Below are 16,881 nucleotides of genomic sequence, written 5' to 3'. Positions count from 1 at the left end.
CAATTTAAAAATTTGTTGGGAGATAAATTCATGACCACTAAAAGAAAAGTAGACTAAATTTCTTCATCAAGTCAAAAAATTCCATTCTATATTTTAAATAAAAAATTTAATCATTATCTTGAGTTAAAGTGAAATAAATTATCATGGTTGCGAAACTTTGTAGCGAATAATAAAATGGAACCAAAAATTTCAATTAAAATCCAATAAACAATGTATTCTGGTTTTTCAGGAGTGATAATGGAATCTTCGACTAAAAGAACTTACCGTAGACTAATGGACTCCAGCGTGCTGGAAACTTTCTAGTAATTAAAACCAAGGAAATTAAATAATTATTTCAATTTTATTTTTGAAATCTAGTACGGTATTTGACTCAGTTGGGTTTGCGTTTATATATTTCAACTTAAACAAATTTTATCTTTTCAATTTAAGTTTTTTTAGCTTAATGAAGTACCTGTCTTTAACTCAAAATGATAAATTATTTTACGCCATATTGAATTTAAGGCTATCTGGAAGTTCGCTTCTATCGGTCATTTTTGAACAAATGATAATTTTTTTGACAAAAGATGGTTTTTATCTCGATTAATTGTATTGTCCATGCTTTTCCCGAAAGTTGATCTCATTTTTTAAAGAAATGAACCGTTAACATTTATTTCTTCTGTCATATTTAAGTTTTTTTACTGTCACCGACACCAACAACAAGTAATATTTATGAGCGACTTTTTTATAGTAATAAAACAAGGAACAGATATTCAATTTAACGAGTCCAAAGAAAAAAATTACCTCCTTACTTATGCGAAAAAAATAAACTTTCTTCGAAGGACGACACATATGAAACCATTATCAATGCTCCTATTTTTCAATGGATCGAATTAACTTTTTTAGCATTAGAATTTAACTAAGACAGGGCAGAATTTAAGAAACCTAATAATAAATGCTTGAAGTTTTAGTCGTTAGGAAATGTGGAATTGGGAGCATGATTATTTAAAAGACTATATCAGATTTTCAAATCTGCTGCCTCGATACGCTTGAATTTCAGTGAAATACAAAGAACAATTTCCATTGTAAACAGACACCAACTTTTTTTTTTAGATCATGGTGGTTACATTCAGGTAGAGGGTTCTCTTACGAAGAATTTATACGCAGCAGAAGGACATGCAGCATCGTAAATAATGTTTTAAGTCATTAGCTAGTCATCAACGGTAGCATATCCCATGTGAAATTGACTTTACCGATCAGACGGTAAATTCGGCATGATGTTTACGCTTGCAAGCATAAACGGCAGTTAACTCCAAAACAAACAGCACTAGGAACGATCATAAATAGATTTCTGTGTAGAAGAGGAATTTATAGATAAGTTACCACCCAATGAAAGATTCCCTTTGAACACAACGATTTACGACCATACCGCCTCACTGACGAAAAATTAGTCATTTTCCAAATTACTCAATCGGCAAACTTTAACTGTACAGAAATAGTCATACTCATTTCGTGATCAAAATAATTTTAATATAAGATATCGATTCATATTGACAGAAGATCCAATTGCATAATTGACAATTCACAGAAACCAAGTCCGTGATGAAAAAAATTTTGGGGGTGAAATATAAGACTGATAGAAGTTGGTGAGATTACAACGCCAAAACAAAATGTGACTTGGTTTTCGGTTTCTTGAACTCTTAAAGGGAAAAATTTTTGAATTTAATGATACACACTAAGTTTAAGAAAAATTGTAATTGTTTTATTGTAGTAGATGCATTATTTGAATTAGATAATTACATATACCGTGATATATGAACCTCTCACGAGGCGCAATATTTGAACCACGGAGTTAAGGTGTAAGGTGGAAAAAACGTAATTATCTGACAACCTTGTTTATAAAAATGATAATTTATAGCAATAAATACCAAAACCAGTGATAGCTTACACTCTCATAATGCCCTGATGCCTATCATCGTTGCCTTTAAACTCACTTAACGACACGTTATATGCGCCCCCAAAAATCTAGCTTGCATTTACAGCACACCATAAAGATTATAGAACACCACTATGCATTACTTTCAGCAAAGTGTGAAAAGTAAATGGCTACAAGTAGGATTAATAAACAATAATTTAGTCCTATTAAAAATCCACGTCTTCAAACTCGTGAAGAGTGAGGACGCATTGGGCTTTATAGATTCAAACAATAAAAACTTCCCGTGGTGAGGCTCCAAGTATTTAATAAGGCCGAAGAAAGAACGTTAAAAGTCACACTTATGAAGAGATCCACTTGAATTTTTCGCATAGTGACTGAAAAAATGCATAAAAATAAAACTTTCTTGCGGTATTTGTCAGATCAGTTGCGACTTATGGAAGGCTAAGAATCAAAACGCAAACATAAAAGGAAGGCCATTAATTATTGACAAAATATATGCTTATAAAATACTGACGGATAAATATTTATTGGGTAATCAGAAGAAAATGAAATGGTAATGGAGTCCCAATATCGTAAATAAATCACGATATGTAGTTCTTACGGAGCCTATTAGTGCTAAGATGTTCACATTTTTACCTAACTACACACATCCATAAAGAAATCCAGCGTCAACAGGTAAAACAGAATTACATGCCTGTATTTTTTTTCAATTAAAGACAAGATATTTTGATAACAAAGAAAAACTATGACTATTTTGATACTCTGCTATCTCAATAACTTTAATGGAATCATGTAGAAAATTTGGTATTTGCGGTGCAAGAAATATCATCAAGGAATGCTGGAATGCCAGAGTTGCCTTTGACTAATGCTTCAAAATTCCTTACTTCCCAACGAAAGGACTATTTGCAAACAGGGATAGCATAAAAACGACAATAATTCCTCAGTCGTTAATTACTCAGCCAATCCATCAATTAGAAACGATAATCTTATTTCATGTAAAAAAAAGTTCTTCGGTGCTTAAATTATTCGAGGCAAATCAGACCGAAGATGCAACAGGTGGTATACATTCGACGAATGATCAATATTTTCAAGAGGCTATTGAGACTCGTGGGGTTGGTATGCAAAGATTTTCGTCTGATACGCTTTTAGGCAAGCATTAATAGATGAAAATTGAAAAAGAGATTTAGAAGGCTAGAAAGGGATGCTCCTTACATGTAGGGAACTTGATACATAGCATATAAAAGAGTACGGTCACTGCCGTTAGAAGTGGTTTTAGAAGTAAAGAATACAGAGGACATAGTATACTCCCCTCAACTATTCAACCGTGAAGTACAAGCTTTAACTATGTCTTAAATCTCAAAAATGGTTGACGGTGAAACCAAGCTCAATTAATATATGATAGTTTTCTAAAATATATGTGATAATGATTTAACTAAGCAGCATATACTGCTATTGCATTGTAGAAAATACGTTTCAAACAGAGTGGTCATTGGAGGCAAGGTAAAAATATCCCTCATTTCTTAAGAATAAATCCAAATATTATTTCAATGATCTCCGTCTAGCTTCCCCATTTAAAGAGAGGCTAGTCAAAGAAGTCACAAACGAAAAATTAGATATATCCACTGAAGTTGCTTTTTTCGAAGTTTTTTTTTGATGAGATAGAAACAAATGGGAAATTTTATGCATGATTAACTACAGGTTTTACTAAGCTGCATTAACGTGAAGAAGACGTATAAAGAAGCCATTAATTTGATAATATACAATTGATATTTGGAGAAAAAGTTTAAGCTAAAAAATTATTCAAAATAAAAGGCTAGTCCGTACCTCAGGCAACACCTATCCAATTCTGTACGAAATGGATAAGTAAGAAAATCATTGATAAAATACCCAAATTTTTCCCACGACTGATAACCTAAGAAAACAGCAATACTATCAGGAACATATAAATTGAATCTCTGTTCGAAATGGGGCATGGAGAGTAACGTTTTGGTACATGGGAAATTGTACCATACATGTATTCTCCGTATTACAAATGATGGCTTCGAAAGCTTTGAAAAATAAAATAAACTTCGGCTAGTCCTATAAAACTATTCACGGTTTTAGTGTTTTTTGGTAGTTATACTCACCTTTAACAGCTTAAGACAAAGCAAAATAGGTGGGGCTTTGCAAACAACACAAAATTTTATCAGACAATGCTATTAATTATTGGAGAATAAGATTACAGAAAAAAGGGACTATCAGACAAATTAAAAATTGTTTACTTCACTTGAAATCCATTCACATAATTTATCAAAAAAGCGGGATACAAACGAGATAAAATATTTCATATTCATATTTATTTCAGATTTTTCCAATGTAAACATGATAGGAGTAAAATACACGGTCGAAAATGGAAAATATAAACGGATTATGCTCAATAAATAAAATAAATGGACTCTGCCTCCGTAGCTGCGATACAACTATCCTTGAAATTCCAAAGATAAGACCAAAAGACAAATTAAAAATCAAGTAAACACATTTGAAGTATCGAAATAGCTATGATTAGGTTCGAAAATGGCCAAAGATGTAAAAATTGGCACGGAAAGATGATGACTTGTAACTAAACCGTAGAAGATATCAACTTTGTTTGAGCGAACTTACTTTGTGAGATGTTTTCTTTTGGACGAGTTGTTTTCGTGACGATCTCTCCACGAAAATTCAGAAAATAGTTTATCTGAATATTGCAAGAATGGTTTTCAAGTATTTAAACGTTGTAGGTAAGCACAAAATCGCGAATCGCAATAATAAATAATATCGCAACAAAACACAATATGATTGAAATTTGTTACCTTAGCAACCGCGGAGGGAATACGCTGCGGAAAACGGAAAGCGGAAATCAGCGGGATGCGGACGAGCGGAAAAGCGCAACAATTGGAAATAGCCACTGCCTTCTTAAAACCTAGGCGGCATTGGAATAGCGGAATAACGTGCGGAATATCGGAATTCCAGCGGACGAGTAAACCAATGGGGGGGGGTGGGGGATTTTATTAATTGACTTCAATGTAATACTGACCGTTAGACCATTGATCGGCACTGTGGTTTTGAAATTTTATTTCTTGATATTTCATATGCCTTCAATCTTTTTGAACATTTATTTACTGTTCCAATGACAATGGTTCTATCGCTGCTCCACAGTATGTTTTCTTAAGAACCAGTTCCGCGATTAATTTCAGACAAAGGCATTATTACGCTCTTCGCATTATATTCCACTTCAATAGAAGGAACACGTCAATAAAAAAGTTCAACTTGCATAAATGTCGAAATCATCACCAGTAACCTTATTTGAGCGTACAAGCGTTTGGTGGAACCTGTCGATTATATTTATAAACTTTTAATCCAATAATGAAAAGTAAATTCAACTTATTCTCCTGGCAATTTTTCCGGCACTTTAACTGAGAAATAGAGAAATAAAAATAATTTTCAAATTGTTTTCACTATTTTTTACCCTCAAGATTAAGCTACATATATATCAATACAAATTTAAGCCGATGGCAGGGAATAAAATAAGTTAATTGAAGTTAATCACACATTTTGCCGGTAACCGCTTCACGATATCCCTCCAGACACTTTTCCCTTGCATTAAAACATATCCTTTACATGCACCAATTAAAGATCATTCAGAATGCGGATTACAGGGTTCATAAGTATTGGTAGAATATAAAGTAAATGATTTAAAACGTACGATAAGGCTAAAAACTTTACTAAAGGAACTTAAATGAACATTCGTGAGTTATGAAAATTAGTTGCCAGTTAAATTAATATGCACCAGTAACGCTTTCAATGGAGCAGATTGACCTCCAAGGAGATATTAAAATCAACAAGATATGAAGACCAATTTAAATCAGAAATGTATATTTTCTGCGTCATAGTCAATTGTATCTCAGCATTAAGGCCAGAGATTTTTTTAGAAAATAACAAATGAACATGATTGAAAAAATATTTATGTAACACCTATTAATGTACTACCTTAAACTAAATTTTATAAATAAAGATAAAGTTTAACAACAATCAAGTGTTATCATATATACACATATCGAGGATAAAGTATGCCACGCGCCTGGTCGTATAAAAATATCAGGGGTTCAATATCATATCTATCATACTTATGAGTAATATAGAGGGTTATTATGACAGTGAAGACGTGGGAATTTTTTGGGAAGCTCAATATCGCGTACATGGAACTAATTCGGACGTGAAATTCGTGGAAGATTCAATTGGTTCCAAGAAAACACTGTTACCAGGAAATAATCGGTTTTTCTCACCTCGGGCCACATGCGTGCTACCAACGTGACAGATTGCTGATAGATCTTGGTCCTTTGGAGTCTGTTTTCTGTCTCTGGAAGGAGGAAGGCCGGGTAAACATCTGCGAAAGAACAGAAAAAAGGGCAAATGCAATCAGTCAGATGGTAAACACACTCATGTTTAAAGCTAACCGTAAGTATTACTTAGAGTATTTTATCCATAATCATATAAAATAGTCCATTATTTTGGTTAACACTGAAACCTGTAAATAATTTAGTAAACTAAATGTACCTGTGGATGCCGTTTAGCGGTGAAACGTACTGTACTAATTATAATTTGGTGAAAAAGTCTGGATATCTAATTATGACTGAAATATATTTCCACGAAATGAAGACTGATGTGTAAACATAAACAAAATTAATTTCATTATTTCAAGACTTTTAATACAAGTTGGAAGTCGTGCAATAAAAAATATCAATATACCTGAGTTGTTTTTATTTCCTCTTGGTGCAATAGCCAACTTCGTTCAAAATATTTTTCTTGATTTTGAACGATTATAAACTAAAATATTTGGTACACAAAAATGTTTGAAATGCAAATTGTCTACTAATATGCAGGCAGAGAAAAGAGTGCAAAACGTCATCAAATCGATACCCGTACATTACACAATGTCTGTAAGAGTTATTATGCAACAAAATTGTGCATACAAAAAATTATACCAACAAAAATAGCTCAATGCCGACACTAACATGAGCATAGAGCATAAATAAAATAAAGGTTACAAATAAATATATCAGTTAATGTAACACTGCTACTTATGTGCGGGAAGAAATAAATAGTTCTACCAACATTTCGTCATCTCACTGATACCCACGCATTGCCCAAAGTATATTAGAGTCCCAAGGATGCTAACAACATTATGCAAACAAAAAATTGTTCAATGCCTACAGTGAATTAGAATGAGCATAGGAAATAAATAAAGGTTGGAATTAAACATATAAAGAAATACTTATCGCTTTGGATTGACGCTGAAAACAATATCACATCAAGTTGAGGCAATTTATTAGCAGGAACGTCTTCAGGAAGTCATTCGAATGGACCAATTTAGATCTAAGTGCTGGAGTCGTATACATATTTAATTGGCACAAGCACCCATCTAACTCCTTGCCGTGATATTAAATTCTCTCACAGCTAAAATATATTTGTTTTCGCAACCTCCTCGGGCAAAATGACGAAGGAAGTACGTCAAAGAGCGAGAGAGAGAAGCTGGTCAGACGCTCAACGAAAGACAGATCATCTTTCTCATTAAGCTCGAGAGAGGGAGAGAGGCTGTTTGCTGACAACACAGTTTGCAATGCCGAGGGAGGAAGATAGCGAGTGAAAGTTTTTGGGGGTCGTAATAAGTTCAAGTTGAAAAAGGTCCGGCAATAAAGAGGGAATAAGTAACTCTGCTCGTGGGGTTGGGAGGCTTAAGGCTCGGACTGGGAAAAGAATATATGACCAAGTGAAAGTCTGCGACGTAAAACCGGAAGGGAGACGATGGGAAAGTAAGGGAGGGAGGAAGAGATAAGAGGAAAGAAAGAGATAGAATTTAATGAACTGTGTGGAAATACAAGAAGAGAAGACGGGAAGAAGGAAGCCAAATAGATGAAGCAAAGGATGGAAGTAGGATTTGAAGGGCTGCGCAAGGGATTACGAAGAGACCTCGTAAGAAAGAGAGAGAGAGAGAGAGAAACAGAAGGCGAAAAAGTGCCACAGAGAAGAATATGGCCTTCAATTCTAACCTCAGACCATCTAAGTTCAAGTCTGAAATGGGCAATTCCAACACAAGGCTGTAAGATTCTATCGGTTGGAAACAGAAATATGTTTAAAATTATTACGGAGGCTTCCGCGGTGATGAAATTGATGATTGATCTTCATTTTAATTCCTCGTCGACTCATTTTTGGCGGACGAAAGTTTCGGGCGCGTTCCAGCTCCCGTCCTCCCGATTTGGATCCGAAGACGGAAGTTGGAACACGCCCGAAACTGTCGTCCTCCAAAAATGAGTCGACGCGGAATTAACCCGAAAATCAGAAATCATCGGAAATATGTTTCTATTGAAGCATTCTAAGATTTTCCACCGGGTGAGTTGATTGCAGGCCGACGTTTCGATTAATGCCTCTGCCATGATCTTCAGGGCATGGCAATTCGAGAATGGCTACATCTGCCTTCATATATAGAGGTCATTATCGTGCAAAAAAAAAAAAAACGCCGAAGAATAGTTTTAAGAAAGCGAATAAAAATGTCATTATCTTTCATGCTTCAAATGAATTTAATATTCTTGCTAAGAAAGCTCATTGTTCTTTATTGTTAAGAAAACAAATTTTTTCGATGCTCGATGAGAATAGATACTAAATCTTGAACGTAATTCAACAGATATTCAGATCTTAATCTAGCTAATTAGAGTAGAGATATTAGAAATAAGTTTAGGACAAAAGAAGGTAAAACAATAGCTGCGCAACTATTACTTCTCCGAAAGATATGGCGTGTCAAATTACTGCAACATGGCCTAGCAGCTTAAAAGGAAGACTGATCCTCATTATTATATTCTCTATTGTCTCAATTTTTGAGGGAATCAAATCTCAACGCTGAGTTAATAAATTACAAAGGTCACAAGATAACAAGTAAACTGATCTTAAAGAGAACTTTTTGGTGTTTTCCTCATCTTCAACAGAAAACGGCTACTCATTTATTTTGTCAATACAAAACATTTTCATTTGGTCCTCATTAAAACACGTAAATGGAGTTCATTTCCTTCCTAAATGCTACCCCATTGCCCGTTATATACACGCCTGTGCTCAATTATTTATAAAATTTATAGGCATTCAAAACTCACCATGCCTGCCTTTGTGTAGAAATTTTACTAATGAGTATTGTTTCTGTCCTCAAGGAATCTAGACCATCTTTTTCCTTATTCACTCACATCAGAGTAAAATATTTAACGATTATACATGTATCGTAAATAGTAAGCTTACCGAAAAGTCCATAAATTATGCAAACAACTTATTACAGGATACAAGTCACCAAATCCCGGGAGTTTCCCACAAAAAACCAGTTCGATGTTTACTACGTGGCAAAATGAAAGCTGGCTGAAGACAGTGATACGTCTTCTTAAACATTTTCGTTACGATCTTAGTGCTCATTTTGTGTCTATATCACAAAATGTTTCACTCATCAATCTATATGCGTGTTCTTAAACATTTTAATTATGATCTTAGAGATAATTTTTATGTAAACCCTTATATGTACTATATCACTTATCAACCTATATGCGACTTCTACGACATTTGCATAACGATGTAAGCGATAATTTTATGTCTTAATCATAATATGTATCCCTCATGAACTTTTCCACATTCCATGAAATTCAAATGGAAGATAAATAAACCGTTGAAAATGGTGAGGATAGAGTTGATTCTGGAGTCTGAGTTGAGGAAGGGTCGCAGTGTAACTGGTGGGACGACCTGAGATTAGTCCTGAAGAGTATTCTTTTCGAGGCGGGATATAAAATCTGGGACCGCATTATGACTGGATTCACGTGACGGGATTAGGGGGGGTGGGACTGTGGAAGGGCGAAGCACCGGGAATACAGGATACAGGGGAAAGGTAAATAAGAAGGTGGATTTAGGCCCAGCAAAGAAAAGTCCTCCACATGTAGTACTTCCCGTGGAGACAAACACAGGAATCTTAACTAAAAAAGTGGGACCTAATGAATAAATTCATAAAGTCAAAGTTTTTTGATACATTGTTAGGACCAGTGCTTGTATAAAAAAATCCAGATTTGTCACTCCGAGTCGTTTTGAATATTTAGTTTTGCTTTCCCCGAATTATGAGTTGTCTGGGGCAATTACTTTTAAAAATTTTTAAAGATAAATATATTTTCAACAAAACGATACCAGTATCAGTTCTGTGCATGGAATAATTCCCTTTATTATTTCTTTAATTAATTACCTTTGCCACTTCAAAAACAGACCATTTTCTGCAAACGGTATTTTTAGATATAGACATGTTTAAAGCAAAATATTGGCTGAAGTACTTGTCCTGTAATGTAAAGTATAGTGAATTACATCGATTAGAATTTAATTTACTTCAATTGAAGTGCATAAAATACCTGTAGGTTAAATATTTACCTCCGAAACGACTAAAAACCGAAAATGTGATTTTGTAGAATTACATGAATTTATGCATTAGCACATGTTTTATTCGAATGGCCTAAGACCTGGCCCTTTAGACTATACGAAAATAAAAATGATGCTGAGTACGGATCAACAGATACTCGTATTTCACTCACTGAGTTCGACCTACAATTCATTAAGGCCCTTCTGTTCGTGGGAAAAGGAATACATATACATAATACTATCTATTCGGCAGAACATGTCTTTTTATTTGATTGATTCTGTCCGATCAGAAATTAAGTAATGATGTTCTACTTGTCAGCCAGAAAGATATTTGTTCATACTTGCTCATGCAATCTAAGCTTGGAACGTAACTTTCGAGATCCAATTGGCTCCAAACTAAATCTAAACAATGCTGAGTAACGCTCTTTTAAATATTCTCTAATGGAAATTTTTGAAGAATCGTATCGCTATCCTTTGTGTTCAATTTATGTAACGGATTAGAGGGTCATCATCATAAATGGTCAAAAATCCTAAGATTGGTTTGACGCAGCTTTCCACTCAATTCTCCAACCAGCTAATCTTTTAACACCTACGTATTTCTCCTCTTTCACATCCTTCTTTACCTGTTCCGCATATTTTGTTAGAGGTCTTGCCATCCACTTGCCCCTCGACGATTGCCTTCATCAGGCCATCATGTCTCAATACATGGCCTATAAGGTTATCCCGTCTTCTTATTAAGGATTTCATGAGGCTTCTCTCCTCTCCTACTCTTCTTAGGCCTTCCTCACTACTAACTCAGTCGATCCATTTTATCCTCATAATTCTTCTGTACCACACATTTTGAAGGCCTCTATCCTTGCTTTTTCCGCTGCTGTCATTGTCCATACCTCACTTGCGTATAGGAGCATACTCCAAACGCAGGTTCTTATAAATAAACTTACTTCCATATTTAAGTTTCCCGCTGTAAGCAGGTCTCTCTTTTGGTGGAATGCTCTCTTCGCTTGTGCTATCCTGCTGATACTTTATTTCTTGCTTCTCCCGTCGCTAGTTATCCTGCTTCCCAAATAACAGAATTCATCCACCTCTACCAGTGTTTGCTTCCCTATTTTGGTGTTAGTCTTGACTTCTTCTCCTCTGCTGCATACTAAAATATTGGTTTTATTTGTGTTTATTTCCAACTGATATTTACCAGGAATAGAGGGTAGGAAAGGGAAGTAAAATAAACATTGTAAATCAAACTTTAATCGTGCATATTTAAATAGAGAAAGCGTCTTCAATAATATATTTATAAGGATTTTAAACGTAGACTTTGTGAAATCTCATGAATGCATCCTCCGGGCCACGACACTAAAAATAACAAGACATATTAAACGGGTTTGTTATTAACAGTTTTATATAGTACTTGACTTTTATTGCAGCACGACGGTACGCTTTATACGCTGTGTAATTGATTTTTAACTAACCAATTGATCTTGGTTAAAATGTTATTTAAATTTTTTGGTCTAAGAGGAAGGCACGATAAAATTGAAAAATATCAGAGCAATAAGCTATGATTACGTAATATACGCATGTAAAGAAGCCCTAGGTAATGAAAAAGTCTTGGAATCTGGCGAAAGTAAACAAAAGAAAATCATAATTTTACATATGGCCGTCATAAAGTTTCTTGTGTCACGTAGTGAAACTTTTTCGTTTAAAATCATAGACGTTTTAAACGCAATTGTTAAAAAATTCCACGAATTAGGTATCTGTCACACGTTACGATTCTGTAATTTTCCCATCACCAACAGTGGGCAATGTAGAAATGGTAACCAGTTTACCAAAGTCACCTCGAAAATTGCTTCGCTTAATTGTTCTTTTCACGCGTGTTACATTAAAAAACGCTATTTGATGAAATGACCCACCGTGAATGAGGAAAGTGGAAAGTGCCATTAAATGTGACGGAATAATTTGGACTAAAAATAAAATGGTTAAAATTAACGATTTTTTAACGGACGAGGATATTAATGCATACAAGCGAAATTAAATGTAGCAAGGTAAAACGTTAAACGCGCCCCTGAATAAATCCTCATTTCACTCATACCCTTACTCATTTATAGTAAAAAACGTAGAAAGAAAATAATTATTAACAGTAAAATAAACATTTATGGTAGCTAACAATTAAAACTAACTCATTTGGGGTGAAGGCTAAGTAGTATCGTATTTCAAAATAATTGTGAAGGTAATTTTTATATTTAAAAACAGCAGTAAAATGGACAAGGAAATAAAACGTCGCTGCTAGGCATTCCAAAAATGGATATCCTGTACTATTCCAAAGAATATTTTGTGGAATGACACCATCGCAGACGACGCGGCACGGCAATATTAAGCACTAGGTAATCTTCAACAGCAATTTTGGTTCCTCGCGACCACTTTCAAACGCACACGAACAATATACAGGCATTTTCTTCCGCCTAAGATATTACGCTAACATAATTGCTAGTTACAAAGGTAAATTAAGTGTAAAAGTTGTACAAGACTTCAAATATATGTTAAAGAATGAATTTTAACAATTTCATCGAGGTGAAACTTGACGTCGTTAGATGTAGACAAAAGAAATTTTTAATTTGTCGTAGTAAAAAAACTTAATTCCGAACTAGGCATGTAGAAAATACCTACGGATGGTAAAATACAAAAAGTCTGAGCTAAAATAGGTAGAGTTGGGAAATGATGAAGATGGACAGAAGATGCCAACTGGTATGGGAGAAGAGACAGATGAAATAGAGGTGACCTAGAGGTGTTCAGGGAGTGAATTAAGAAGAGAAAATTGAAGAGCGTAAGAACTCGAAGGATGAGAATGGGAAAGGGGAGGTTATATTAACACGGCAACGAACAAAAGAGGCCAGCAACTGGAATGAGAAGAGAAATCGAGTATCCAGTGAGTATTTTTGTCCTCACCCACATTAAAAACGAAAAAGTTAAGTCTCGTCCTCCTTCAACGCCCACCATTCGTGCAAATACTCTGCAGAACAAGTGACTTCGAACGCAGTAATGCGCATGGTCTGATATTCGCCTTGAGAGAAGATGACTTGGTGGAGTAACTCGTAGCATACCTGACCGAAAATTGGGAGAAATGTTCGAATCTCGGCTGAGCCAAATGATTTTTCCGTGGCGAATTACATTCTTGGTGTATTTAACTATATCTAAAAGTAGAACGCTACAAGTGATTGGATTGCTCCCCTTGCGCAAGTACGGAAGTAATATCGATGACTACGTTCCAAGAAGATGTATCTCAAAAATACCAACTTTTCAGGAGAGCAAAAAAAACGATTAATTTTTTTACTTGTACACCGAAATTAAATACCAAAAGTTCATAAAACTGAAAAAGAAGCATTCATTGGCAAACAAAGAGTTGTTTTTTATTTTATTTTTTAAATGTTATTACACTTTGTTTAAGATACCTGTCTCAAACCGGCCGAATTTGAGATACGCGTTGCTAGAACTTAGCCGGGGATATGTATTGTTACGCTAACAATAATTGCTAGTTACAAAGGTAAATTAGGTGTAAAAGTTGTAGATGACAGCCAAAATAAAAAAAATGAATGTTAAAAATTTCATCGAGGTGAAACTTGAAGCCATAAGGCATACACTAGACAATATTTTAAATTTGTCACTGGAAAAGAAAAACAACTTAATTCCAACCTTTGTCTAAAGAATATCCATATATATAACAGGTAGTAAATTCAAAAAAAGCCTCAGCTAGAATATGTAGAGTTGGGAAATAGTGACGATGGACTGAAGATTCAAACTGGTGTGGGAGAAGAGATAGATGAAAGAGATGTGACCAAGAGATTTTCAGGGAGCAAATTAAGAAGAGAAAATTGAATATCGTAATAACTGTGAGAATGATAATGGCAAAGGGGAGGTCATATTAACACGGAGCGGAACAAAAGAGACCAGAAACTGGAATGGGAAGATGGGAAGAAAGATCGAGTATCCAGGAAACTTCTTACACGTAGAGCTACACATACTGAATAAATTTTTGTGATAATTTAAGCATATTAATCCCCATACAGCTCCCTTTCTTTTGACATTTCGAGACAATGAAAATGGATACTCTATGTAAAATTGGCGCTTAACAAAGCCTTTGCTTTCATGATCTTTTGTAAAAATATCCTATCCGTGACTGTATAGGTTCAACAGATTCAGGCTTCAATTGCTGGAAGTTAGAAATATTTAAATAAATAAAAGGTCGTAGAACTTTTCCACAACATTTTTGAGAAAAATGTCCACAAATGTTGTGGAAAAGTGCTACGATCTTTTATTTTTTTTAAACATTTGTAGAATCTCAATCAATTCAATTTGTGGACATTTTTCTCAAAACTTTTGTGGTAAAGTGTACGATCTTTCATTTATTTAAATCTGTGGCTGTGCCTAGAAAACTTACGCGAACGACTGTGTGGGGGACACCAGGTACCCATTTATAATTTATAAATTATAAGATGTATTTTAATCTTTCCTGTAATTCAACACCATAGTTTTTGTTAAATAATATAATATCTTTATTTGTATAATTTATAGATAGATTGTAGGCTACATTTAGGGTTTTTAATTGATTTTGTGCGAAATGGAAGGAATCTTTCATATTTTGCTATCGTAACTGTTCATTGACTAACATGCTATAAAAAAACAAGCACAAAATGTTCCATCATTTAGAATATGGGCGTTATTGAAGTTATAATATAATAAACTCATTGAAATCAACGTTTGTCCCTGCAAACGTATAAAAAGCAAGTTTTTTTCATACCGCCCACTGAGTTACCCCACCAATAAAAATTGAAGTTTTCAGAAACAACTCAAATGCAAAAAAATCGTTTTTTGCCTAAATAACGACAAAGTGGTTGAGCCCAGATGCAAAGATATAAAAGGGACAAAATAAAAATAGAAACAATTAAACAACATTAACATAGTTTGGGGTAACTGACTTACCCCGAACAGTCACGCAAGGGATATATAAGAAATTTATTAAAAAAACGTAATTTTACCTATAGTACAGGCGGTTAGTATTAATCTGGAGTATTTGACGTTACCTCGCTTGGCTATGAACTCACTTCATTTGTTTAGCTCAGTTCAGGCTCAATGTGAATATTATTTTCCATGGTGATGGCTTTTGCTAATGCAATGTAAATGCAAAACAAAATTGAATTAGTATGAAGTTTTTCTCGCCCATAAATTAATGATGAATGAATAATTCCGAGTTTAACAAAATTATATGTCGCATAATAGATTTATTTCATGATTCGTCTTCGTGAACATCAGCTGAAAGCTTTTGATGAATAAAAAAAACTAATATTAACCAATGAATCCCCGCTAATTAAAGACCCGCGTCTGAATCCATTTCAAGGAATGCATTAAATAAAAAATGACAATTTACTGGAAATATTAATGAGAGGAAGATGAAAATAACGCATCTGACCAATCCGAATTCCAACTAACGCCGTCCTTACGGGAGGCTATAGCTATGAAACTTCGTGGATCTAAAGTGCATGGTAGACAAAGCCCATACCAAATCTGAGACATCTGGAACAATTATTTCTTCCAGAGACAAGGCCATGAGGATGCATGAATCAATACGTTGGGTGTAAAGGGATAAGAAGTGATGAAAGAAGAATAAAAAGAGTTGCAGAATTAAGAATAATGATTAGGGTATCAAAGGAAGGCGACGATGAAAGACAGTTGAGAAGAAATTAGAACTTATACGAGCGAAATAACAATTAATTCAGAATAATATTGAGAGGTAGTTGAAAATAACATTTTTGGACCCTCAAAATACCAACCAACCCCGTCATGATGGGATTCTATAACTGCATTCACCAAAAGTTCGTGTTAGACATAGCTCACACCATACGTAAGGCAACTCAAACAATCATTTCTTCCAGAGTCAAGACCAGGGGTCTCCAAACTTTTCTATGTGAGGGCCACAATAAATATTTTCCATATTTATGCGGGCCGAAGGAACAAAAAAAAAATCAGTGCCAGTTATTTAATTTCCTAAAAAAATAGTGTGTGAAAATGGAAAAAATGAAAACATCTTGCTAGAAAAAGTCAGGGTAAACTAAATTTAGTCCCTGCCTTTAGTTTTATTCAACCAAATAGGCGTGACCTATTATTATGTCGTTTTATAAAATTTCATTAAAATCAGGTTCCAGGTTAGATGAGCCAATTGTAACCTACACACTGGGATTTGTTTTCGGATGAAATTATATGACTGGCCGTAAGTAGCCGGCGGGCTATAGTTTGGAGGCCATGACCATTTGGTCATGACAATGCGGGTGCATAAATCAATACGTGATATGAGCGCAAAGCGATTAGAAGTGACGAAAGAAGGATGAGGAGAGATACATAGAGAAGAATAATGATGAGAGTCTCAAAGGAAGGCGATGATGAAAGAGAGGAGGAAAGAAATGAGAACTCATATAAGGGAGGAGGCTTAGGGAAAATGAAAAGAAAGAAAAGAGGCTGGCAAAGAGGTTTCGTGGTCACGGAGATGGAGT

The 16,881-nt window shown here is 34.7% G+C and overlaps 1 protein-coding gene across 4 annotated transcripts in view; it reads right to left on the bottom strand.

The window, feature by feature from the left end:
* LOC124169727 overlaps positions 1-16,881 on the bottom strand; it is a 562,768-nt gene that overhangs the window by 98,088 nt on the left and 447,799 nt on the right. For all 4 annotated transcript variants that reach the window (XM_046548416.1, XM_046548417.1, XM_046548415.1 and 1 more), the window contains one exon: positions 6,214-6,314. In XM_046548416.1, coding sequence (XP_046404372.1) covers positions 6,214-6,225 — 12 coding nt within the window. In that variant the 5' untranslated portion in view covers positions 6,226-6,314. The remainder of the gene's footprint in view (positions 1-6,213; positions 6,315-16,881) is intronic.

Source organism: Ischnura elegans, chromosome 12, assembly GCF_921293095.1.
Source record: "Ischnura elegans chromosome 12, ioIscEleg1.1, whole genome shotgun sequence".
Lineage (NCBI taxonomy): Eukaryota > Metazoa > Arthropoda > Insecta > Odonata > Coenagrionidae > Ischnura > Ischnura elegans.
Note: the sequence above shows the minus strand (reverse complement) of the source record. Positions and strands in the feature narration are given on the sequence as shown.